General features: G+C 39.5%; 1 protein-coding gene across 1 annotated transcript; it reads right to left on the bottom strand.

Annotated features, from left to right (window-relative positions):
• Positions 1 to 2,053: 2,053 nt before the first annotated feature.
• map1lc3b (microtubule-associated protein 1 light chain 3 beta) lies at positions 2,054 to 9,768 on the bottom strand. The gene is made up of 4 exons (XM_080737330.1): positions 9,510 to 9,768; positions 6,531 to 6,586; positions 5,157 to 5,263; positions 2,054 to 4,076 (listed from the first exon to the last, which is right to left on the bottom strand). Exons 1-4 carry the CDS (start codon positions 9,547 to 9,549, stop codon positions 3,899 to 3,901), a joined length of 381 nt encoding a protein of 126 aa, XP_080593456.1. The 5' UTR covers positions 9,550 to 9,768; the 3' UTR covers positions 2,054 to 3,898.
• Positions 9,769 to 10,154: the final 386 nt, after the last annotated feature.

The raw sequence follows: 10,154 nt of genomic DNA, 5'->3' as shown, positions 1-10,154 counted from the left end.
GGTCTCACGGTCCAAACCGCTGCACACACACACACACACACACACACACACACACACATAGCCATTAAACGAAACGGGTATTTCTTACATTGATGCTCCTACATATTATCATGCAAGTACCAGTTAAAGTTACTTTCCATCCCTCATATACCGTGTGCACAGTGCACATCCCATAACCCACACACTGCACATCATTTCGGAGCTCATATCTTTGAACGGGTAAGGACTAGTCAAACATATAATTTTCCAAATGTCTGTCTGTCTGAGTGTCTGTCTGTCTGAGTGAGTGTCTGTCACAGCGTTTCTCCTCAGTGGCTGGAGCAATTGATCTGAAATCGCATCACCATTAGCATATGAACACACCTGACATAACTGTGAAGCCCGTTTGTCACTTTCACAAATCATATGCTGTATATTAGCATTTTTATGGTGTATCTATATCTATTCTGCATATAGCTTGAGGCATATCTATTCTGCATCTAGCATGAGGCAACATGTTTAACCTGTGTGTGTGGGTGTGGGGGCGGGCGGCGCGCGCGGGGGGGGGGGGGGTTCGGTTGTCTGGCCCTGTTACAGATTTTGTCCAAAATCATGCAGATCAGTACACAGTATCTCTGTAGCCATTAAACGAAACGGGTATTTCTTACATTGATGCTCCTACATATTATCATGCAAGCACCAGTTAAAGTTACTTTCCGTCCCTCATATACTGTGTGCACAGTGCACATCCCATAACCCACACACTGCACATCATTTCAGAGCTCATATCTTTGAACGGGTAAGGGCTAGTTTAGTATAACTGCTAAGCTTTCGGACATTCTAAGGAGTAATTTGGCAAACAAAATAGTATGTGATTTCGGATGGGTCCATGGTCTTCGTGCACAAAATACAAAATGGCTCCTTGAATGGTGGTTACATCACATTGACAATTCAGTTGGTTGACTTGACCGACATTATTTAGCAAATGTATTATTATATTCCGATTTTTGGTGATCTATTTCTTTCAACGACTATTAGTTTTAATGTAAGATCATGCCCAATTAGTTTATAGGTTGTTTTATTGATAATCACCTTATTTAAGTGTGTTGAATTAATTAGTTACATTTAGTTCAATATTTGTTTTTTGGTCACACCAATTTACATTTTTGCCCTCCAAATATTCTATCAATATTAAAAACCAGACATTTTAGTCTAGGTTCTCAAAAGGGCTGGGGCTGAACTTGTCTATTGTCTTAACACTTATGTTGCAATGATTTTTTCTCTTCAATGTCTCGCGTTGCCATGGTTACCATAGACTTCCATGTAATTGTGCAAGTGTGTAAAAAGTGCACGCCCATGCCTAGATGATGCACCACGTGTGTAGATGCTGTTCACAGCTTTCAAACAAAAAAATCCGCTTGGAAATCCGTTCAGGCATTCATGATTTATCAGCCATTATGTTTTCTTCAGATGTAAACAAACATGGCTGCCATGTTTGAAAGAATGGGTTGGTATGGGGGTTAAACATGCAATTTCGCGATCGCGATCATGCCTAATACATTTCTGGAGGTCCCAAAAAAAAAATTGAAAAAAAAAAATTTGAAAAAAAAAAAAACATTTTTTTTTTTTTCAAAAACGGCCCAAACTCGGGAAACTCGGGGTTGGCACAGCACTAGTACCAATACAAACTCGGGAAACTCGGGGTTGGCACCATATGTGTTAATATTTAAAGAAAATAGTACAAACAAGAATAGTCGCCTACTTTCTTATAGTAGTCACCTACTACTATTACTATTATAGTATGGCATAAAATAATTTAAAGGTGTATGCCTCACTATTCTATTTCATCTAACAAAAACAGAGAAAGAGACTGCACAAGAGCAGAAAACCCGCAACACTCAATAGCAATCTTCGTCAAACAAATGTAACCCAAAAAAAAAAAAAAAAATGTAAACGCAACATTGGAAATGAACATTTTGTTCAATGATATTAAGTAGTTTCCAAGACATTTATCCGCTTCTATGAGGACCATTCCAGTATCATCCCCAGAACAATGAAAACAACGAAAACCAAAACCTTTTCATATATATATTTCTTTTTTATTCTTTATAAAATACCAACATAAATACTTAAGAGGAGACTGTCATATTGCTGTGTGTTTGAATGTGCGTGTGAAACCGAGGGCCAGGCAGAGAGATAGCCCAGAAACAAACGCTCCAACCCTCCGTTACAACACATTGGTTTTTACTGTTCTGAGGAAAGTTACCCCTGTATGTCACGTAGACACTGACACAGAGACTATAGACATATTATCCAAGGAAATAAAATCTCATTAAATAAAAAGAACAAAAAGGACTAAACCTGCATCCATTAAGAAGTCAGAAAGGGAACAAAAAGGAAGTCGAAGCACAACAGTAAAATCTATATATAAATTCTAAAGAATCATCTAGAGGCAATAGGATAATTCTAAACGGGCCTTCCTCCAGAGTGTGACCCAGGCAGGCCAAGGTTTCCCCCAAAATCTGTTAGCACTAATACAGGTTATGTTTAATATTGTGAGTTGTATTATTAATGCAAAGATATCTTTGGGGGAAATCTAGCCTTCGGGTCAAAGACGAGCACAATCGGACAGTCATACAGATGTGCTGCGATGCCTGTCAGCTTGGCCCAACAAATCCCTCAATTCCTTCACGATTCATCATTGTCATAAACAGCGTCAGACGTACAATCAAACATACTCCTTATATCATCCAAAGCCGGCTAGTTAGAATCAATGAACCCCTTTATAGTCAAAAGCATATAATCAATATCTGTACACTGGGTTCTTTTTTTGCTTCCTCAAATTACAATCATCTGTTTCAATAGCATAGCAGTTTCCCATGTTTTTTTTCCCTCTTTTTTGTATGATGCTAAAATGTTTCAGGCTACAAAGCAGGACAAATATCAAAGCTGCAAAGGGATCTATACAAGGAAGACTCAACAAAGTTATGTAAACGCTGAGAAAAAAAAACACTATAGAGGCATTTCAAAGATCAATCTAATTGGTTTCTTTTGGTATTTGTGGGGGGAAATCAGATACCGGAGGTGACATCAAACACCCCTTTTATTTGCAATAAAAAGTTCCACTAAAAACGAGAAGTGAACATACACATCCTTGACACGTATATCACTCCTTCTTGCTCTCTAGCCAGGGGCCTGCCTCCTAAAAGTCATCTTAAAAAATTAAGGTAATCTTTGTCCATTGGCTAAAGTGTCTTGTATAATTCCACAAAAGAGAGGCGAGTGACTAAACTGCCTGTGTCCATTTCTCAACATGAAAATAATAAGAGAAAGACATTTAAGACTCTATCCTGAGCCATATATAGCCAATACTGATGACTAAATGTGTGTGTGTGAATGGGGAGGTTAGCCAAATGATTCACCTCCTCCTCCAACTCAAAGAACTTTGAAAGGTCAGCGGTAGTAAACTGGTCATTACCTTATCATCAAGGCTTGTGTCTCACAACCGCACAGGTAGCAATACATCGATTAATGGGTCTCTCTAGTCTAACTCATAGTTGATTGGTTACGTTCACACATGGCTTTATGCTACTGAATCTTGTAAATGTTCTGGATGAATGGCCCAACAGCTCATCCAGCCGATGTCCCATGAAAGATTAAATCAGACATCACACACTACAACTGATTTTACCCTAACCGGGGTGGGGGAAAATGAACAGTAGATGGCTAAAAACTATAGGAGCACTTAAATGGCATGTATGCGTGTAGCTGTGTGGCCCCTACAATCTTGGTTAAGGACATGATACTGCAAGCAGACGTCATTATGGGAAAGGCGGGTGGGTTGGATCAGAGTGTGGGTACAGGGGTTAAAACGATCATTGTCCAGTCGCTGGCCAGGTGGTGGTTGATGGACCATTTCTCAGTGATCAGCCGTGGTAGTTCCAAAGGTTTCCTGGGAGGCGTACACCATGTAGAGGAAGCCGTCTTCATCGCGCTCACGCTCGTACACCTCTGCGATGGCAGCCGACACGGACACCATGCTGTGGCCATTGACCAGTAAAAAGAAAGCCTGGTTGGAGTTGAGTTGGAGGCGCCTCCTAGTGGTGAGGAAAGACATCAATAGATGGCTTACTGAATTTGTATCAATAATCCATTTTGAGAGGCTTCGCTGCTATAAACAGGATAGTCATGCTGCAATTGAGTTCATCTGGGGTCCTATTACGGCACATCTGGATGATTAAAAAACTGTTTTTAGAATGTGTCCAAGTGCTTGTACTTTCAATGGTTGACAACTTTTGTACTTTTTATATGATAGGTTAATTACCCATGTTTGATTTATGCATGATAGTCTGGTGTGCTTGTCTTGTTATGTCTTGTTGATGTACTGTTTGTATTGTCTGTGATGTCCTGTCTTTCAAAAAATCATAATAAAAATCTATCTTAAAAAAAAGAAGAAGAGGAGAGGAATGTTTCATTTCATTTATCTGTTTATCTGGAAGGGACAATGTGTATCAATGAACAATACATATATCATGCACTGTAAATACACGGGATTTAGCAAGAGGTGCACATTTTTTTCATCCTTTCAATCAACCAATTAATACATTTCCTGAAACTTGAGGATAAGAGGGGTATTTGTATACATTTTATTATCTTAACACATTTCGTGCAGAGGACGGAGATCTCCGTGTTGGTTTTGTGCCGAGGTCGGAGATCTCTGTCTTTTGATCTTTTTATTAATATCGCAGTTCACTACTTTAAGAACGATCCATGGTAGCTAGGAGACCCATGCATACAAAGATAACCCTGAAATGAAAAGCACTTCTTCATCTGCAGGGAAATGGGATTATCTCTGGTTCTAGGTTTCCACAGCATCCATAGTCCATCCACACACTGTTTAGTGGACACTAGGTGAAGCTACAACAACCGGAGACATCCTGTCTGAAAAACCCTGGCAGAAGGTCATGTGATCTCGCACTGCATTTTGGGAAATGGAGTGTTTTTCATCACCGCGGTAGCCTGGTGCAGTAGCTACAGTACAGTATAGTTTACTGTACAACGCGGCAAAAGTGTCGATGAGTACACCGAGAATTCAAAGAGATTGACGCGTTGACACCTCGTGGGCATCCGATGAGTTAATGAATACCCGGCACTATTTGTGTTAGGTTCAGTTCTACCTTATGATCTTGATGAGTTCACTCATGTTGACATGGTCTGGCACCAGGAACTTGGTCTTGTCCAGGACAGGAAGCTGCTTCTCTCCTTTATACCTCTCAATGATCACCTAAATAACACACACACACACACACACACACACACACACACACACACACACACACACACACACACACACACACACACACACACACACACACACACACACACACACACACACACACACACACACATACATTATTTCTCATCCTGCGCTCACCTGTAGTGCATTATTCAGTGGCTAAGAGAATCGCTATCCCTCCATTTTGGGTCTGATATTGCATGATATATGAGTCGGTCTTGAGGCGAGACTCGTGGCCCATAGGGAGATGAGGTTGCACCGTGTCCGGGAGATGAGGATGACGTGTACTGCTTAATGTATACTCTGTTGTACGATGCTGTCCTGCAGAAAAAATACTGTAGCAGATCTAAAGGCTCACAAAGTGTTGCATTGGCTAATTTTGGCATTACAGGAGTGGCAGTAGGAGAGTTGTATGAGCATATGATTTTGGTATATACTGGGCCTGTACACCAATGGAAATTGGGAGCTGTTTTCAGAAGCAGGTTGGCCTAAAAAAAGCTCCACCCTATTGCTGGTGTCAGAGCTATAATCGGCCATAGAACTCCTTTGCCCCAGGCTCCTATGTGGCCATCCAAATGGAGTCATGTTACAATGACATAGCACATTTTGGACTGGTAAGAACAATTAGCATGACTTAGCCATTTTAAACCTTGCAAAGAAAAACAGGAAACATACACAAAGAGATCAGCCATGATTTGTACAGAAGATAAAAGACTTGTGGCTTTAGGGTGTGCGCAGGCACGCACACATGCACGCGGGGTGTGTGTGTGTGTGTGTGTGTGTGTGTGTGTGTGGGTTCAATTTGAGAGGAAGGCTTAATTGGGCCAACAGATGGGAGGCTGTGGTGTTATTCTATCTCCAAGCTTAACAGCTGTAACAGGAGGTAGATATGTTTGAGTGTGTGTGTGTGTGTGTGTGTGTGTGTGTGTGTGTGTGTGTGTGTGTGTGTGTGTGTGTGTGTGTGTGTGTGTGTGTGTGTGTGAGTCAGATCAACAAGCTTGCATTGTGGTGTATTGTGAGCTTATATTTTGACTATTTTCTAAATAATTTAGAAGATTGGAGGGTTAAGTTGTTACGATGCAACAGAAAACGGCCTACAAGTACAGAGGTTGTAAAAAGGGGTGAGGATAAAATTCAAAATACAAAAAACATGTTCTTCTTGCTAGAAATGAACAGTTTTAAATGGAGACACACTGTGTGCACCACATACTGTACATACTTAGGTACAGTATGTCCATAATAGTTAATAACTTACCGGAATCTTGTTGGGATGCTGCTCTCTGATCAGCCTCACATCCTCTATTCTTTGCTCTGTAGACACAGAAAGAACAAACTGAGAGACGGTTTGACAAACAGAAAAGCCGCTCCTTAGGAAAGACAGACAAGTTAACCGAGTGACATGTTGACAAACTGAAAAGCCGCTCCGTAGGAAAGACAGACAAGTTAACCGAGTGACATGTTGACAAACTGAAAAGCCGCTTCGTAGAAAGGCAGACAAGTTAACCAACTGAGTGACAGGATGACAAACAGAAATGACGGATTAACAGCAAGCCAGTTCCAAGTACCAATGTGTACACAGTTTTAACAGTGAGGAGTGAGGACTGTACTGTGTACGGCACACTGTACATGCTGTACCATGTACTGTACACTGTAGAGCATGTGGGAGAATGAGATACAAAAATCAGCAGATGAACAGGAAGACAATAAACCAACAGGAAGTAAGGTCTGACAAACTGTCATGCATTTTCCAGCAGCGATATATACACCTCCTATTTCCACCTGCACGTGTAGCAGCAATGGAAATAGATCTACAAGCTCATAATGGCATGGGACACTGTCGTACCGGTTTCCTTCACTTTGTCCAAATACACATATACATATATATATATATATATATACATTTATTTAAATGATTCTCTGGTGAATTACAATATAATAATAATAATAAAACCGTTAAGACACAAAGCAACTGTACTATAAATAATTGTTATTATTATTGTGCCTAGAGTCTAGACACAATAATAATAATGATGATGATCATCATCATCATCATCATCATCATCATCATCATCATCATAGACATTAATGTGTAGGGCCTAGACAGTGATGTCACTTAGGGTAGGTATTTCCATTTCTGATAATGTAGAACAAGTGCTCTGGTTTACAGCCACATGACCCTGACATTCATAATGACTTTACTGATAAAGGACACAACTGCTGATTGGGTTGTTCACCTGCCAAAAAACAAACAAACTAACATTATGAGATCCGAGATGTTGCCAAAATGCCAGCAACAGATAACAATACAGCTGTGTGCACTTTGGTCTGGTAAAGGTAAACAAGGTATATAAACAACATCAGCGAAGATATTGGCTGTATGTATGGTATATGATTACCCAGCAAACATGGACTTGACTGGATGCATTTTTATTGCCAATGCCATCATAATCATTAGCTTTTGCATTGTGAATTAGGCTACTTCAAGTCTTTGGAAATAAAAAGCCACTCAAATGGGTTCGGACATTAATCTTAGAAATTCACCAAAAGTTTAAGCCATATTTGCTTAAAGCTGTCTGTTGGTGATATGAACGATTCCATACAAGTATAGAGAGAAATGTCAGATTTGTCAATTTATACCTTACTTCTCCCAGCTGCCAGAGCAAATATGTTTATTTAGTGAAGATCTAAAATATGGGCCCATTCTTGTCACATGATTATTTAAATGATGTCACAACCACAGAGCAGGGACGCTTTGTTTTCACATGCAAATGTTCAACTGTCAGCCAGTCCCACCATCCATGAGTCACGTCCAGTGTGGAATAAGAATTATGGTCACAGAACAGGAACTAGTAGATCATCTCATGAGAGGAATGTACTGCTGTGTCAAGCTGTGGGAAACCCCAATGGAATATGAGCCCACAGAAAGTTATCAATTGTGAAATATAGTATATTAATTCACCCTTTGAGTCATCGTTATTTGCTGTTGCACTAAAACAGACACAAAGTTGAATTCAAAATGGATGACATTAGATCTGGTGTTGTGACAATGCAACCAAAAATTTAGCCCAAAAACAAACAAACAAATTATAGTAGGCTATGCTCTCTGTACTGTCTACATGGGATGGTGATTGAATGTCAGGCAAACACGTGTTGGTATGTGTCGACTGTCCACCCTGAGTAGGCTATGCTGTTGCATACATTTGGGTTTAGCAGCTAGCTTGGAAGCTATAGGAAGACTTCCACTCAGAGGTAAAATTACATGTTTGGTGAATTTAACTAAATTACAAAGTACTAATGACAGTCATAGACAAGCCAAACTGAAATGATGACACGTGGATACTGTGTGTAACTGTAAACCAACTTAGCCTTGGATCAAGACTGTTATAGATTTATTGGGTCGATTCTCTCTGACACTTGTGTGTCATCAAAGATACACAACTGTCAAAATCGATAAAATAAATCCATGGCAGTCTTGGTCCAAGGCTAAAACTATCTATAGGCCTAACTAAAAAAAACTAGGCCTCGATCTTCACCTAATTTGGGGCAGTGAGAAGGTATAATTAAAGCCATAAACTGCATGACATCTGGTCCGAACCGTGCATGGTTGACAAAAGTCCCAAAAAGCAAAGTGTTAAGGCTACACGTATTGTCGCTATCTTTTTGTCCCCTCTTCACCTCTGCAAACTGTCCCATCCCCCAATCCTGCAGCTTTTTCTCTCTCTCTCTGCCTCGCATTTCAACACCACTTTGTTTTTCTGCCACCAGTCTGCCTGATGCAAATGAACAACAACAAAGGCCTATATTTTTACACAGGAAACTGTGTCATATTTCGTGAAATTGTACTCGTCTTGAATAGCTACATAACGTGTGATATGATACAAGATACAACAAAAGTAATAACTGGTGACAGGTTTGTATTTCTAACAATCTTTGACACTATAATATCATAGGCCTAGGAAGAGTAGTTGTATTATAATATTTCTCGAGTCACTGTACATAACAGTATTAAATGCTGCAATAGTTGGAAAAGGTAACGTAATAAACATTCATCAAAGGGAACAAATTGATCTATCACTATCAACATTTACGATAAACACAAAATACAGACAAGGCTGACGGATTATAGATAGGAGATCCTTTCCATAACATAATCCATGTTATAAAGAGAGAACATGGGTAAACGTGTGATCATATAGAACATAAAAACAACGAGCTAGCTTAGATTAACACCTACCAAACGTCCTTCTTTGTTTGAAGGTTTTTTCTGAAGGCATATTGCGTCAAAGTCAACCAGTTTCGCAGCCGAAGGAATCGACGACAGCGGGATTATAAAAACGAATAAGAAAAACAAAAACTGTGAATAATATAAAACGCTGTCACTCGGCTTCTATGATATTTTGAACTTAAAACAATACTAAGTTGTTTCAAGTAGTCTGACTGATGTCGCCGTTGGTTTCCTTTCTGCTGTCTGTTCTTCTCTTCTCGCCCCGAGGACAAACTGGAGCAGCAAAACAAACCTGTCAGCTGACCCGTGACGTCATCCAGTTCCCACCCCATCCAGACAGACAGACAAAGACAGAAAAATAAAAATAAATGTTTAATATTTTCTTTTTTGTATTGATGTATTGATAACTTGTCATTTGTGTTTGTGTTGTACTGTGCTGTTTGTATTGTCTTGTATGTCATGACGTTTGAATAAAGATTTATTTAAAAAAAAACAGACATAGTTGTGGATGTGGAAAAAGTATTCGCATGTTTTACTTAAAGGACAACTTTGTTTTTACAACAAGGGTTCATATAAGAAAAGAAAAGATTGTTAAAATGTTTTCATTTACTGCTTTCTATTGTTTTAGCGATTTTAGTAGACCTATTTTGATTA

This window comes from Nannobrachium achirus (genome assembly GCF_963921795.1).
Source record: "Nannobrachium achirus genome assembly, chromosome: 11".
NCBI classification, from domain to species: Eukaryota; Metazoa; Chordata; class Actinopteri; order Myctophiformes; family Myctophidae; genus Nannobrachium; species Nannobrachium achirus.
The sequence above is the reverse complement of the archived record's forward strand: the minus strand, read 5'-3'. Positions and strand labels throughout refer to the sequence as shown.

What these genes read in the sequence shown, in the direction of transcription:
- map1lc3b (XM_080737330.1), bottom strand. Translation starts at nt 9,549, where the DNA reads ATGCCTTCAGAAAAAACCTTCAAACAAAGAAGGACGTTTG. An exon ending in CAAACAAAGAAGGACGTTTG is followed by an intron (nt 6,587 to 9,509) that starts GTAGGTGTTAAT and finishes CTGTGTCTACAG; the next exon opens with AGCAAAGAATAGAGGATGTG. An exon ending in AGCATCCCAACAAGATTCCG is followed by an intron (nt 5,264 to 6,530) that starts GTAAGTTATTAA and finishes TGTGTTATTTAG; the next exon opens with GTGATCATTGAGAGGTATAA.